This window comes from Cetorhinus maximus, chromosome 11 (genome assembly GCF_964194155.1).
Source record: "Cetorhinus maximus chromosome 11, sCetMax3.hap1.1, whole genome shotgun sequence".
NCBI lineage: Eukaryota > Metazoa > Chordata > Chondrichthyes > Lamniformes > Cetorhinidae > Cetorhinus > Cetorhinus maximus.
In genome coordinates, this window is record NC_135889.1 from 65,241,170 (window position 1) to 65,257,390 (window position 16,221).

At 42.1% G+C, this 16,221-nt stretch overlaps 2 protein-coding genes across 11 annotated transcripts in view; both read left to right on the forward strand.

Moving 5' to 3' along the window:
* Positions 1-11,317, forward strand: part of myo3b (myosin IIIB) — a 655,750-nt gene extending 644,433 nt beyond the window's left edge. For 9 of the 10 annotated variants that reach the window (XR_013577969.1, XM_078552132.1, XM_078552139.1 and 6 more), the window contains one exon: positions 10,588-11,317. Coding sequence is in view for 1 of the 10 variants with exons in the window: in XM_078552139.1 (XP_078408265.1) it covers positions 10,588-10,592 (5 nt within the window). In the remaining 9 variants the exon portion in view is untranslated. Of the gene's footprint in view, positions 1-7,854; positions 7,905-10,587 lie in introns of all 10 variants that reach the window. The other variant, XR_013577968.1, reaches the window with a different exon arrangement.
* A 2,828-nt stretch (positions 11,318-14,145) lies between these two features.
* sp5a (Sp5 transcription factor a) lies at positions 14,146-15,980 on the forward strand. Its single transcript, XM_078551371.1, has 2 exons — positions 14,146-14,293; positions 14,473-15,980. The coding sequence occupies exons 1-2, from the start codon at positions 14,243-14,245 to the stop codon at positions 15,547-15,549; spliced, it is 1,128 nt and encodes a 375-aa protein (XP_078407497.1). The 5' UTR covers positions 14,146-14,242; the 3' UTR covers positions 15,550-15,980.
* Positions 15,981-16,221: the final 241 nt, after the last annotated feature.

Below are 16,221 nucleotides of genomic sequence, written 5' to 3' on the forward strand. Positions count from 1 at the left end.
GCTACCTCAATATGTCTGAGGTGCAATGCCGAATGAGGCTCTGCCTCTCAAGGGAGGCAGTGACCTCCATCTGTCAGATGGTTGGCCCTGAGATCAGCTCCAACTGTGTGGGTGGACACCCCGTGCCAGTGGTGCTGAAGGTCTCAGTGGCCCTCAACTTCTATGCCTCCGGCTCTTTCCAGAGGTCGGTGGGTGATCTTTGTGGATCGGCTGTCCACAGTTGTGTCAAGCTGGTGACAGACGCTCTGTGCAGCATTAAATGTGTTGGTTCTCAACAAGCCTCTGGGTGCTTCATTCACTACCACACGGATGAGGCCAGCCAGGCAGAGCGAGCCAGAGGCTTTGCTGCGATTGCTGGGTTCCCCACTTCCAGGGTACAATCGACTGCACACATGTGGCCATCAAGGCGCCAGCGGGTGAGCCGGGATCCTTCATCATCAGGAAGGGATTGCACTCCTTGAATGATAGTGTGTGACCATAGGATGCAGATTATACAAGTCTGTGCAAGATACCCAGGCAGCTCCCATGGCGCTTACATCCTGAGACAATCCCAGGTGCCGATGCTCTTCAGTGCTCCAGCCTGGCTAGATGGATGGCTGGTGGGTGACAAGGGCTATCTCCTCAAAAGGTGGCTCATGATGCCCCTCCGCTATCCAAGAACAGAGACCAAGCAGTGGTACAATATGAGCCATGCCTCCACAAGAGCATGGTCGAGAGAACCATCGGTCTTCTCAAGATGCACTTCCGATGCCTGGACTGTTCAGGGGGCGCACTGCAATACCCCCTAGATTGTGTGTCACTGATAGTGGTTGAATGCTGCACTCTCCACAATCTGGCGCTGGAAAGGGGGTACACAGTGGAGGAAGAAGATGTTGACACAGCTGCTCTGGAGGCAGACGCTGAGTTCAGTAGTGAGTTCGAGAGCGAGCATGCTCAGGAGAATGCTGAGGGGATAGATGCCAACCTGGGCAACTACCAGGGAGGCAGGGACAAACGGGAGGCTATGATCCAACACTCCTTCAGCTAGCCTACCAAAGATGAACCACCACCGCATGCCAGGGCTTCAGGCTCCATACTCGATACCTGACAGCAACACTTGTTTGGTCATCAACATTAACTATGTGCCATTTCAGTAAAGCTCAATGACAAACAAGTCACTCATAACATCATGGGTTCCCCTTCACCTGCAAAACTAATGAAGCACCCAGAGGCTTGTTGAGAACGAACACATTTAATGCTTTGCAGCTTGGCATACAGAAATCAAACTAAATGAAAAGTGTTCAACATCACACCAACTTAACAGTAACTTAAAAGTGGGGCAAAAGATAACCAGTTGTGATAAGCCCGTGTTGTGCCTAAGGTGCTTTACGTTTACGCTTGCGGGTGCTACATCTAGGTGCTCCCCCATCACTGGCACTATCATTGAAGACAGCCTGCTCACTCTGCTGTCCTGTTGGCCTTGATGACCTTGGCGGGCATCCTTTGGTCCATGGAGCCTGTGCTGGCCCCGCCTGGGAGGGAACGGCCAGCGCCATGGCTGGCATCTCCCCAGTCACCACAGCCTCATCGGATGCCATGGTCACTGGCAGAGGGGCGGAGGAGCTGCTGCCCTCATCCAGAGTCCCCTGAGAGGATCCCGTAGAGAGGACAGGCAGCTCGTGCGCCAACGTCAGGTCACTTTGGACCTCCCTGCTCACCATTGATGGATGATCACCTAGCTGGGATAATGGGTGCCCAATCCACCTCCTGCACTGACAGTGACCACCTGAGGTCAATGCTGCTTTGAGGGCTTGCAGGTCCGAGCACATCCCCAGGAAGCCCTGATTGATCTCCTGGAGGAGCCTCTCCATGAGATTCGCCACTCTCTCCATGGAGGAGGCATTGTGCTCGGCCATAAGGATCATTGCATTGCTCATGCTCCGCATGGACTCCTCCATCACGGAGACCATGGCATGCATTACCTCACATATCTCTGCCAGATCCTCTCACACACCCTGCTGGACTTCCAGCATCTGCTGCCTCAGGGATGACTCAAAAGGCACATTATCAGCCATTGACTGAGCATGTTCCTGGTCCCCAGCATTCCTTCAACTGCCAGCGCCCTGGGCACTCTCTGCCTCTACCTCTGCCTGCACCTCAAGTGAGTGTGCACCGAGATACTAGCCGACAATCTTACCCCCACCAAGGTGCTGGTATCTGTGCTGGTGCCTGCCTGACTGAGAGGGTGTGATGCTGGTGCATTCATATCTCCTGTGCCCTCAGGGGTCAGCGGCGGCCCCTCAGGCTCCTGAGACCAGGCATGTTCTGGTGAGGCTGAAAGGAAGAGCAAGGACATTTGACTAGTTGAAGTAGTTACACTGCTAATGTGCATGCCTGGCACCTGGATCAGGATGCGCTCGTCTTTCCATTATCAATGGGGATCCCATGTTGGAGGCTGAAATCAACAGTCAACAGTGGAATGTTTGGACTGACAGACATTGTGACCTCAGTGCACGGCACTCTTACCTCCCAGTGGCTCCCCAACCTCACCGCGGCCGGTTGACCTGGGCGCATGGCGCCTCTCCAGCTCCAGTGCCTCCTGCTCGTATCTGGCGAGGATCAGAAGGTGCGGCTGCCCTCCGCCAGTCCGCAGCCTCTCAGCATTATTGTGTGCTGTCTTCCCCTGAAAGGAGAGAGGAGCAATGATTAGTCCACCCTGTACCTGCATTGCCATTGCAGCCTGGCCACCCCCACCTGAGGAACACCTTGCAGAGCTCAACCAATTCATGACCGTGGAGCCACAAAACACTCATTCCAAGCAGCCAGGGCTCACCCCCTTGCCAAGATGCTGCCTCCATGACATTTGCCACTCACACTCTTAAGAACTTCCAAGCCCACGACCATTACCAGTTAGAAGGACAAAGGCAGCAGAAAGATGGGAACACTGCCACCTGGAAGTTCCCCTCCCAGTCACTCACCATCCTGACTTGGAAATGTTTTACTGTTCCTTCACTGTCGCTGGGTCCAAATCCTGGAACTCCCTTCCTAACAGCACTGTGGGTGTATCTACACCACATGGACTGCACCGGTTCCAGAAGGCAGCTCACCACCACCTTCTAAAGGCAACTAGGGATGGACAATAAATGCTGGCCCAGCCAGCAAAGCCCACATCCTATGAGTAAATGAATGAATAAAAAAAACAATAAAAAAACAAAATTCTGAGGTACTGGGGTGGGGGTGGGTGGGGTGGGGTCCAACCTAACTGCTGTGCTAAGTGATCTATGCCAACAAAGTACTCGCCCTTCCCAATCGCAGGAGGTCATTACACCGCTTGCGACACTGCGCCCATGTGCGTCTCACCACATCATGGGAGCTGACCCGTGATGTCACCTCCTCCCAGGCACATTTGGTTAGGTTGGGGGGGACCTCCTCCTCCCATCCCTTGGGACAAGGGTATCTCGTCGTGCTGCCACCTCCTTGAGAAGGGCAGCGAGGCACTCATCGGAAAACTGCGGGGCCGACTGCACCACCAACCTGCCCTCCTCCCTGGCCTGCTCTCCGATGATGTTGTCCATTGCAGCTAACCGAACTCAATGGCAGATGACCAAACTCAATGGCAGCTGACCGAAATCAGTGGCAGCCTTAGGATGGCTGCCTGCACCGTTTTTGAATAGGCCGCCAGGTTGCTATTGGATCCAGCAGACATTGGCCTCCCGTTGCCGCCCGCCCCTTTCCGCAGATCTCGGGAGCTGCGAATTACGTTGGGTGAGCCTTAATTGGCCCACCCGCGTAAAATCGCAGTGCGCACCCAATTGCGGTCGGGGTCCTGACTGAGCCCGCCTGCCAACTGAAAAACTCTGGCCCATGTATGGGCATCAGGTGAGGAAAGGCTCACAGACAGCGCTAATGCTCTCTTTGGTTGAATACGCTGATAATACGCACTGTCACACATGAATAATGGCTTCTGAGGGTAGGTACTCGAGGGTACTAGTTACAAGTAGAATGAGCAAGAAGTCAAATCTTTCAAGAGAAAAAGCAAAGGGATTTTTAAAAATTTAACCTATCATTGAATTATAGACTCATTTGCACAAACCTAAGGCTGCCCAAATGGGCTGATGACCAAGTGTGGTACAGCTATAAATGCAAGTTTCAAATAGTTGGAAAGAATTTTCACTTCTACTAAATGTATGAATGTTCTATAAGGAAGAACATCTGAAATAAAGATAACAGCAAATTTTGGGAATTAATAACTAACATATCCACCAATAAACAAACAGTCTTGTGTAACTTACGAGAACTATTCAAAGTTCTTTCTGATAAATGTTGTACAATAACTTAATACCTTTTTGAATATTTCATTCTTCTTTTGCCCTGATTTTCTCTTTGTGCAAGCTGCTCATGACCAGAGTCTTACCCAGTCAGGTGGGTAGGCATCATGAGAGAATCTAAGGTTTGTTTTTTTTCTGTGACTGCTTTCATATGATGTATTGCTGAGGACAGTGCAGAGATGGCACTTTTCTTCCTAGATTTCTTTCCTTTGTAACAAATAAATTAAAATTTCTAGGCCTGTAAGTACGCACAAGTATATCTAGGCCTTGAGCTGTTTATCCAGTGATCCTTAACAGGATTGCTACAGGCCACTGAAAAAAGGCCTTGTGACTTTGCAAAATGTTGTCCTCAGTATTAATGGAGAGTCAGACAGGAAGTGGGGGAGCTTGAAGCACCTGGCAATGCTGGGTTGAGGTGGTCCTATCAAGATTAATGGCTAGATACCATAATTTTTTTTTGGTTCCATTTCCCATCCTGGAGTCAGCCAAATGAACAGGCAGACCAGTAGCCAGTTGGGGGAGGTGGTGACACATAGTGGTATTGTCACTGGACCAGTATACCAGAGACCCAGGGTAATGCTCTGGGAACCTGGGTTCGAATCCCACCATGGCAGATGGTAGAATTTGAATTCAATAAAAATCTGGAATTAAAAGTCTGATAATGATCATGAAAGCATTGCCGATTGTTTCAAAAATCCATCTGGTTCATTAATGTCCTTTAGGGAAGGAAAACTGGCCTATATGTGACTCCAGACCCACAGCAATGTGGTTGACTCTTTAAAAAAATGCCCCAATAGATGCTGGCCTAGCCAGCAATGCCTACATCCCAAGAATGAATTAAAAAAAAGCCAGGACTGAACAGTACCACAAGAGATTGAAGCCGGAGATTCTTAAGGACAGTCCCTGGCAATCAGGAGGAAGGAGAGAGGCCACAAACAAGAGTGGGCAGAGATGCTGCATTCTGGAGGGGGCAAGAGGGGACAGCTCCTTATATTTTCGAGCAAAATGCAGAACTAATTTTCTTTTGGATAATCAAGCACAGAGAAAGGAGGCTGGAAATCGAAGATGGTCAAGGCCTAAGGCATCCATTAGGGGTCCGGGAAGGACTCCCATTCCACCTGCCCCAGAAGGTGTACTGAACCTGTGGTGTTGGCAGCTGCTGTGCCCCTTTTACTCTCGGGTTTCCTGACTCCTGGGGAACCCGGGCTCCCAAATATACTGTGGATGTCCAATTCAGGTATGCAATTTAAATGTCCTGCTTCTCCACGACGAGACATTTGAATGACTTGCTATTTGCCATTGTAAAAATAGAGGTTAGTGCATTTTCAGAGTGTTGGGGATTGCATTCCTACATTTAAATCTTTAACCCCACCTGATTCTCTGCCATCCCTTGTGGGAGGGTTACTATTGAGGCCGTTATTTTTTGTGGCATCGGCAGGCGTGCTCTTTGGCCTCTCTTAATTGCCTCTCTTCCCCGCCCCACATTTAGCAGTGGGCCTCAATGCCAGACAAAATATGAATCACAAAAAGTTAGTATGCAGGTACAGCAAGTAATTAAGAAGGCTAATGGAAGGCTATCCTTTATTACAAGAGACATTGAACATAAAAGTAAGGATGTTATGCTTCAGTTATACAGGGCATTGGTGAGACCGCACCTCAAATACTGTGTGCAATTTTGGTCACCTTATTTAAGGAAGGGTATAAATGCATTGGAGGTGGTTCAAAGGAGGTTTACTAGATTGATACCTGGAATGAGTGGGTTGTCTTATGAGGAAAGGTTGGTCAGACTGGGCTTGTTTCCACTGGAGTTCAAAAGAGTGAGCGGTGATTTGATTGAAGTATACAAGATCCTGATCGGCCTTGACAAGATAGACGTCGAAAGGATGTTTCCTCTTGTGGGTGAGTCCAGAACTCGTGGGCACTATTTTAAAATTAGGGGTCTCCCTTTTAGGACAGGGATGAAGAGAATTTATTTCTCTCAGTGGGTTGTACAACATTGGAAGTCTCTGCCTCAGAAGGTGGAGAAGGCAGGGTCATTGAATATTTTAAAAGCAGAGGTAGATAGATTCTTGTTAGGCAAGGAAATCAAAGGTTACTGAGGTTAGATGGGAATGTGGAAATCGAAGCACAAAAAGATCAGCCATGATCTATTGAATAGTGGAACAAGCTCGAGGGACTGAATGGTCTACTTCTGTTCCTATTTCTTATGTTCTTAAAATTGGTTAGGCCTACATAATCAAGCTGCACTGGGGTGTCTGATAGGCACCTCCAGCTCTCCTGCATTATGGGGTTGAGGGCCAAGCGCAAATTTAGCTTAGTCCTCTGGCCCTGCTTTTTTGTCACTCCATCACTGTGTACTGCCAGATTCGGCATGTTTTGGGGTACTAATGAGTTTAGGCCCCACAGAATGTAACTAAGGCAATAGATGCAAACAAATGCCAATGGGATTCCACCTTATCTTCAATAGGAATTAAAAAATATTATCTCTTAAGTCCAAAGTTTCTGTGAAGGATGTTGAAGTGGACACACTTAACAGGGTAAGAGATTTTAGTCACATCACTTCCAGCCTGAATATTTCATTATAGCCCTGTAAATGTTTTAAAGTGTTACCAGCTGTATTTACGCACATTCAGTTGAAATCAGGGTTTTTTTCAAAATTCAGTACATTTACGTTATCTTCTGTTCTAACTCAGTTAATGACTTAAATTACCAGTTGCAATGCATGTTATTCATTTTCTGCTTTGATGCAGAAAATAACAAGACAGTTACACCAATCTCTTCTTAATGTGTGCTGATTTACAGTTAATTTTGATGGTGCCATGCAGCGGTACATGTTTTTGGTTAAACTGAAAGCAGTGGAGTAAATAACTTATTTATTCTGAGGTTTTGTATACTTTCCCTTCACATGAGAATGGGGCTGAACTGAATGTAATTTCTTATGGTTTTTAAAATGGTTGCATAGATTTAATTCATGCCCTTGGCAATTTTAAATTGCCAGCCCATGTCATGTGCATAGTTATCCTCTCCTGCACAAAAAGGCAACAAAAAAACACTTCTCTTAGTTAAAACCTGTGTGTTATGAATTTCCCAGTTTGAAGCCCAAACCAGTGAAACAATTAGTGCTTTATTTCAAAATACAATTTGTAATGTTTATTTGTTAAAATAGCTCAATGCATGTATCTTAAATGTTGCACTAGATTTGCAGTTGCAATACTAATACACTAGAGTCAATGCGGAGTAAATCACTATGATACCATTGTAATTTGGGAACTATAAATTAATTTTCAAACTCTAAATGCCTTCAGATTATATATAATAGCAAAATTTATAAATGTCCAAAAGAAAATTAGTTCTGCATTTTGCTGGAAAATATAAGGAGCTGTCTACTGAGTAAAATGGACCTGCATAGACAATTAAACTGCTACAAAAAATAACTATCAGTGCCTTACATGAGACATTGGAATATTTTCTTCCATATTTCCATTATGCTTATAGACATTTTATTTTGCGTTTTTTTTTTCACCTGTTATAATTCATGTTTTTACAGATGCCATCTCTTCAGTATTTAGTTATAGGAGCCAATCCATATGTATGTAGGTAAGTTGAGTGAAACTCATGGATCAATTTAAATAGGAGAAATATTATGTGATGGATTATCATATAGATACAAACTCCTGATAGTACACAATCATAACTACTCATTAGCTAAGTAAATCTATACACATTTAGAGTGTGTTTATACTTCAACCTATGAACTGGAATGAGTTTCTGCGGGGTCATTTTGGACTTGGGAAATCAACTTAGACTAGATTTTCTAAAGTCCAGTCCTATTTCCTGTATGTCAAATTGGGTCAGCAGCTTGTTGTTGTTATATCATGATAAATGTGGATTGGTACAATTATACTTGGATTGCATTTACACATCAGTTTATAAAATTAATCAATAAAGAAAAAACATTTTCTGCATTACCTCTAAGAGGAATATCCAATTGGAAATTTAATTAAAAATCACAGAATAATCTTACTTATCTTTCTGTCAAAGTTCCATTGTGTATGAATCCTAACTACAGGAGACCATTTACACTGCTGTCTGGAATTAGCAGTTTGGATGTGAAATCCCCAGCTGCTGCATCTGACATTACTTATATCGGTCCCTGTTTACACAACAATTTAAGAGTTGCACATTGCTTCATTGTAACATTAAAGTTGGTGTATAATACACCATTAGAAGTAAGATTTGGAATCATTTTTGATAACCCCAAAACACTGGTAAATATGGTAGTCCTCAAAAGCATCGTTCAGGCTTCTTTATATCGAGTGAATATGGAGTAGAACTTGATGTAAAGAACCCATTCCCAGTAGACAGGATGGGCAGGCAAGTTGCTTCTAAAAATTTATCATTTCTACTCTTTTATCGGTTCATGTAAGGTGTTAGAGAGTCCATTTCCCTCCCTCCCTATAGGAAGTAGGTAACTTCATATAGCATCTGACTCTGCTTTCACAACCACAACCAGAAATCATGTAATAATCACAAGAAAGCACATCCTACCACTTTGTGACACAATAAATTAATATACTATTATGTCGGACTATCACAGAAATGCACCATAACTAAATACTGAGGAAATAGCATCTGTAAAAACATATAGTATAACAGATGGAAAAAAGCAAAAATGAATTATCTTGAAGCGGAATGGAGGAACAGCATTTCACTTACAAAAATTCTTAATTGTTAACATACAGAAATTATTTTTATTGTGGAGCTGGTGTAGCGAAAAAGCTTAAGTTCTATACTGAACACCGAAAAAGGAATAGAACTGATAACATTTCAGACATCTCCATACTTAATACACATTTATCTTAAAGATATTGCACCACTATGCCTAGTATTGCTGAAAAAAAATTTTTTTGTCAAAGCTTTTCATCTTGCAGTCATCAGGACAATTTGCAAGAAAATACCAATTTCAGGGGAAGCAACATATTTATACTGTATGAGAAAAGAGTGCTGATTGGTTGGAAAATGGATTCTGATTAGTAGAGGCGATGCCATGGAGAATGCACCAGTTGATGGTGACTGCTAGTTAACTGCCAATCATTGTTTGAAATTGAAACCAGACAGCTTGACTCTGATTGCCCTGGGGAAGGAACCAGTGAATGGATGTCACTTATTTTGTTTAGCTAAAACAGGTGCAATGTGTGTACATGTTCTTCCTGTCTGCAAAGAACAGGACCTAGTGTATTAATATATGTAGCTTTCGGTGCGCGCAAACACGCAACACTGTGAGCCTGACTAACAATCTTAAATTGGTTGCCAGCATAGAATTACACTGAGAACCAATTTAAGATTTTCAGTCAGGCTCACAGGGTGGTGCATTTGTGTATACTGGAAGCTACATATATTAAGACATAGGGTCCTGTTCTTTGCAGACGGAAAGAACAAGTACACACATTGCGCCTGTTTCCGGTAAACAAAATAAGTGACACCCATAAAATCACAGAATTGTTACGGTGTAGAAGGAGACCATTCAGCCCATCATGCATGCACTGCCTATCTGAATGAGCATTATGACTCAGTGCCATTCTCCTGCCTTTTCCCCATAACCCTGCACATTGTTTCTATTTAAATAATCATCTAATGCCCTCTTGAATGCCTCAGTTGAACCTGCCTCCACCACATTTCCAGGCAATGCATTCCAGGCCTGAACCATTCGTTGTGTGAAATGTTTTTTCTCACATCACATTTGCTTCTTTTGTATTCGCTGGTTCATTCCCCAGGGCAATGCCTCTACCAATTAGAGTCCAGTTGCCAACCAATCAGCACTCTTTATTCATACAGTATAAATGTGTTGTTTCCCCTGCCATTGGTATTTTCTTGCAACCTGTCCTAATAAGTTCAAGACAAAAAGCTTCAACAAAAATTCTCTTTATTTCGGCAATGCTCAAGTTCTGTACTACTGAACATCTAGTGTTGATACTCAGAAATCTGTAGCTTTTTTTCAATTTAATTGATTATGGACTATTCATATTTGTGAAACACGTATATAATGACAGCTAGCTGTCAATTGTTTACAACATCTTCACTATTCGTCTGTATTTTATCATTTCCAAAAAAAATTCTCAGTAGAAGTGAATGAATGGTAACCTGACATTCTTACAAGATTCTTATTTAACTCTTTATTAAAATGGACTGTAGTGGAGTCAGAAACTTCTTAAACTCCAGTCAAACTATCTTCTATTTATCTTTAAAGATGAGCTACTAAATGGTTTTATTTCTTTTTCAGGTTGACTTCGATCCATTTTCATTTGAAGCCAAGAAACATGAAAAATTGTCGGTATTTTAATGTTTAAATAAGCTTGAACCATGAACATATAATTGTTTCATTGAATAGTGTGTAAACTGGTGATTTCTCTTTAAAAATGTTATGCTTTCGATTAAGGAGTTGATTTGGAATTTAAGGTAACACATTAGTTCCTTTGTGCCACTCGTATAGGAGTAGTTTATTATTAAAGCCATTTGTGACGTAGAGACAGTAATCAATCTCATAATTTGAAATATCTAAATTTGTATCTCCTTTTGTGGTAACTTTAGGTCGGATGAAATCAAACTGCATTTAGAATCTATTCTCTTGTTTAATTATACCAGCTGATGCTTGCTAAGATCAAATGCATTGTCTATCAAAATTTGATAATCAAAATCTGAACTTTTGCTTTTACAAAACATTTTTTGATTAAGATGAAGACTTTGTGCAACAAAATTTAAAAATGTCATGTTTGTTATTAAATTGAAACATGCCTTGGTTTACTCACCAGGTGAGTGATTTACTTTTAATTAGCAAGTTCATGTGATGTAAAACATGGTTGGTGTCTCAGCATTTAGCATTGAACTCGAATTATAGCATTATAATTTTCAAATAAATATGTATTTGTGGCCTTTTAATGGTGTGAAAACCATTCATACTAATCACTGTTTCAGCATGTGTATCAAGTTGAATAAAATGAAATACGGAATGACATCTTGTTTTCCATTCATTGGAATTTTCATATCAACTATATGTAAATAGTATCACATTTGCCAGATTAGTTGTGCTTCTCCTGATTTAATTCTACCGTCAAATATTCTGTTCAATTTTTCAAATCGACAAGCAAGTATGTGCCTTATTAAGATATTTCCAGAGCCACAAAACGTGAGATAGAAGAGCCATTTAACCACATGACATCAAAAGAAAATCTGGCCTTACACACCCAGGTTTTGCTCTTTTTCTTTCAAGGAACTGTAACCAGCTTACCTAAGCAAGTGACAACCATTGAAATAAAATGTAATTAACATCATTTTTTTAAAAATCAAGCCTCCTAATATATCGCACAATATTACTTTATTTTCTGGTCTTTGGAATCTGCAGTATAAAATTTAATTGATCCATAAATAAAAATAATAGCTGATTGTGTTTCACTGCTAAGATCTTATTAAACTACCTTTGGGAGATTATGCTTTATGAAGTTGGAAAAGTAAAAGGGTGCTTTATTGGTTTGTCTTATAATTATTCCAAAATATATGCTGCACGAGACAAATGTTTTGAGAAGTCGTTTGAAAGTAATTTTGGTTATTACACCTTTCCTTAACCTTTATTTGCACCAGTTCTTTATTCAGAACTCAATTTCTTATTCATATACCACTTCATATATGGCACATTTTAAAATAATAAAGAACAAGTGAGCAAAATCCAAGTTAAATGCATTAACTTGGCAGTACCCTGGCACAGCGTGAAACTCCCATCTCACCATGACTGAATCTGGAGCCGTGGGAGAGGACTTGGCGCTCTAATCCCTTCAAAAGAGCCGCCCCGTTTAAAACTATGCAAGTCTCAAAAGTCTTTGAGAGGACAACGATTGTTGCTACAGGAAAGGATGATAAAGATCTCTGTGTGTTATCGTTTAGAAGGATTTCGTTTGCAATGTGCATACAATTGAAGTTAACGACTGCTGTCAGTATCATGTTGCCTGAAGGAAGACCTCAATAGTCTTTTTTAATAAAACACCTTTTTAAGTTAAAGTGAATCTAAACTCGTTTCCTAAACGTTAGTTATCAGTTCATGCGTTTATGTTGAAATATCTGTATGTACCCCAGGTCTAACATGACCTATGACAACAATACTGTATATTTAGTTTGAGTGTCCTTTTTCAGATTAGCCTGCGGATTTGCAGCCAATGTGGATTACTGCACGCCCTTTTAAAATAAATATAAACTTGGTTTCTGGTTTATTTGATTTGCACTTTGTAAAACTAATAAGTAAGATTGAAAAGTGGCACTGACCAATTAAATGGACGCGTCCAAATTATTCCCACTAATCAAGTAGTTGATTGTAATCGATATATTAAATACATATTAAAGGATATGTCAGAGTTAGGGTTAATACATAACGATTTCTGTTTTGTCCCAAACATATTAATAATTGGCACAATTAAGTTTACTTGACAAGTTATGTAGATGAACTATATATATATATTGCTTTTGTAAAGAGATCAACCAGTGATTCCGCTGCAAGTGTTGGGTTAGAGGATTTGAAAAGCTTAAGGCGGAGATCAGGCGGAGAAGAGAGAAATTGTTTCCACTTTCCTTGAACCGAGCTGCTCCGCCTCCGCAGCCTTTCACATTGCCACCACTTGAAGGGACTTAACAGAGCTATCAACAGCCTTCACACTCCAGCCTCTGATCTCTTCACTCTGGGACTCAAAACTTCATGCTTTTGACGTTCGAAAAAAGTCACCATATCAGAGAAAGTTTGGAAGAGTTTCACATTTGTGTCGTTACCATTAAACTATTTTGATTAACCGGTTTCAGTGGCATTGAAACAATTACTGATTTCCCTTAGTTATTAAAATACGCTACTGTATAATAGTTTAAATTTAGCACGGGAATAAATCATCCCTCCAACTGATTTTAAGCAAATAACTCGGACTTGCTATTGTGTTGTTGAATATGTGTGGTGGGCATTGAATTATGGGTCTTAAAGTGAAGCTGTACATTTACAATCAGGTTGAAAGAATGAACGTTTGAGCGGCGAGTTTTTATTCACATTGTTGCATATTTCCAGTACAATGACACCTTTATAAGCGCTGGAGGGGGAGTGCATGCACCCCTTCCAACGCATATAAAAGTATCGTAGTAAAAATGCAAAATACCATACGCTTCGTACTTCGTTTTCAGATGTTTATTAGACAACATGTTTTAATGTTGCCTTTCTCGACAATTTCATTTAACTTTTCTGAAGTCAGCAACTCTTTCTATCGTTTACACTTGGAGCAGAACTATGCTGTTCATGATGCCGAGTTGGCTGATTCATCTCCAATCGCCTTTATTTGCTAAAAGTCATCAACGCAGTAATGTTGGAACAGATTTAGTAGAGATAACAAAGCCACATTGTCACTTAGGGCTGTGCAACAAATCCTTAATTACAAAAAAGGGATCATATGACTTAAGCATCCAATGCAACGGTCTCCTGGCGGCACCAGTGCTTTGATCACGTAAATCCAATTATTTGTGTATATACATTTCCCACATAGTGATTACTTCATTAATTGTCCCGCCTTTATCTCCTCCTTTACCATCCCCCCTAATAATCAGTTCTTTTATACATACCAACAAACACGCCATAGGAGCTTTGTGTATTCAAAGGATTTGGTTTCCCTTCTGAAAGACCCGCTATTCTTTGATGATTGGGCAGCGGCAAACTTCAAAGCCATAAATCTTTCTCCTGACTGGCTGGCGGTCTACCAAAGTCTTATCAAATTCTAAGAAGTGATCCCTCGACCACAGATATTCCAAGGATATCTCAGAATAGCAGGAGGAGGAAAGAAAGCTCTCTCCATGCGACTGATTTCCCTTTAGTGCTGCCTGAAACATTGAATCGTGTCTCCTTTCAACAATTTGTACGGGGAATGGCTGCTGTGGCTGTTCTACGCAATGATTCTCTGCAAGCGTTTCTCCAGGTTCGTACTTTTAAACATTTAAGTTGTGTCGCAATAGCAGAGATAATTATTGTTTTGAATCGTACGTAAAGTATTTCTCAAATAAACTTCTCAAATCAAATCAGTACTTGAACAAAGTTTGAACCTCTTGCTGTAACTTTTAGTTGATCTGAACTTTTTTTTCTTTTTTCACTACTCAGGATCGTACACCAAATTCTTCCCCGGAGTCCGCCAAGCAGTCTCCACTGGCTCTCTTAGCGGCAACATGCAATCGGATCGGACAGACTGGGTCAACACATACTGATCTTTTCCAGGTCCCATACGACCCAACCCTGAGTTCCCCGTCCCGCATTTTTCACCCCTGGAGTAACGAGATCCCGACTAACCCAGGGGGAATCTCATCCCACTCCAGCTTAACTCTAACTCCTCCAAAGGTTCATCAGCTGCCGCCTCACATTCAGGCGTCCTATGGGTCTCATGAACTTCCTCTAACTCCGCCGGCGGAGCCGTCGTACCCATTCGAGCTCTCCCCCGTCAAGATGCTGCCTTCATCTATGCAGACCTTAGCTTCAAGCTGCCAACCAACCTATGTCCCCGCGGTCACCTACGGTACACCGACTCCTATCAGTTCAGCCATGTCAGGCTTTGTCCCAACTGGATCCACTTTACTTTCTCATCAACACAGGCATATGTCACCCAACCAAGTAGAGGACATCCCCTGGTGGAGCATCCAACAGAGTAGCAGTGCCAGCCACCCCTCATCTATTGCTCCTCATCGTTTTCCTCTCCAGCGTTCCTTGGTTTTGGGTCATTCAGACTTCGCCCAGTATCAAACTCAGATAGCGGCTCTTCTTCATACCAAATCTCCTCTGGCTACTGCCAGGAGGTGCAGAAGATGCCGCTGTCCCAATTGCCAGTCTTCGAGCAATGGGGACGAGCCCGGGAAGAAGAAGCAGCACATTTGTCACATTCCAGGATGCGGGAAGGTTTACGGCAAGACGTCTCACCTGAAGGCTCACCTGAGATGGCACACTGGCGAGAGGCCCTTCGTCTGCAACTGGTTGTTCTGTGGCAAAAGTTTCACTCGATCAGACGAGCTCCAGAGGCATCTGAGGACTCACACTGGGGAGAAACGCTTTGCCTGCCCAGAATGTGGCAAGAGATTTATGAGAAGCGACCATCTGGCCAAGCACGTTAAAACTCACCAAAACAAAAAAACAAAACTTAGCGTGGAAAATGTGAAAAGGGAAGACGGGAATATGCCAGGGCACAATTAAACAGAGGGGGGAAATTGAAACAAGACTGCGAGCTGTTGATGCAACTAATAGCTTTGGTGGTGCAATATCCTTGAATAAAGAATATTTTAAGTGAATAGAAGGTATTGCTGTAAATACTTTCTGATAAACATGCTTCAGCTAATTTCACAGTTGGTCACTATGCTTCAACATGAAGTTGTATATATTTATAGGAATGTTAAATAATGCAAGTTATTTAACTTGGGGATTTCAACGGCGTCTTTTGGTGAAAGATCAGAACTGCTGTGCATAGAGTATTTAATAGCTTTGGTTGAATGAAAGTGTTTTGCCTTTCTTTATTCTAGCTCAATGGGGAGTTCTAGCATGCTTTTTAAACTCCACACTCATGTAAACTGAAACGACCTAATACTGTGTGAAAAATAAAAAATCCGTTTGGCTTAAATTAAACTGCTCCCTGCTGAGTCGGGCTGACTTGATCCTTTCTTGTGTTTGTTCCTAAAGGAGTTTCATATCAACAGGAATTATACTCAGGCTGCGCGAAAAGTTATTTTTATGAACCTGTTCTCAAAGGGTGAAAATCATAAAACTTATGTATTTAAACTTTGTATATACATTTTCTGCTTTGTTAATTACATTTTAGCAGATTAATATTAAGTATATATGCATGTTATCCATGTTAATGCTATTTACATT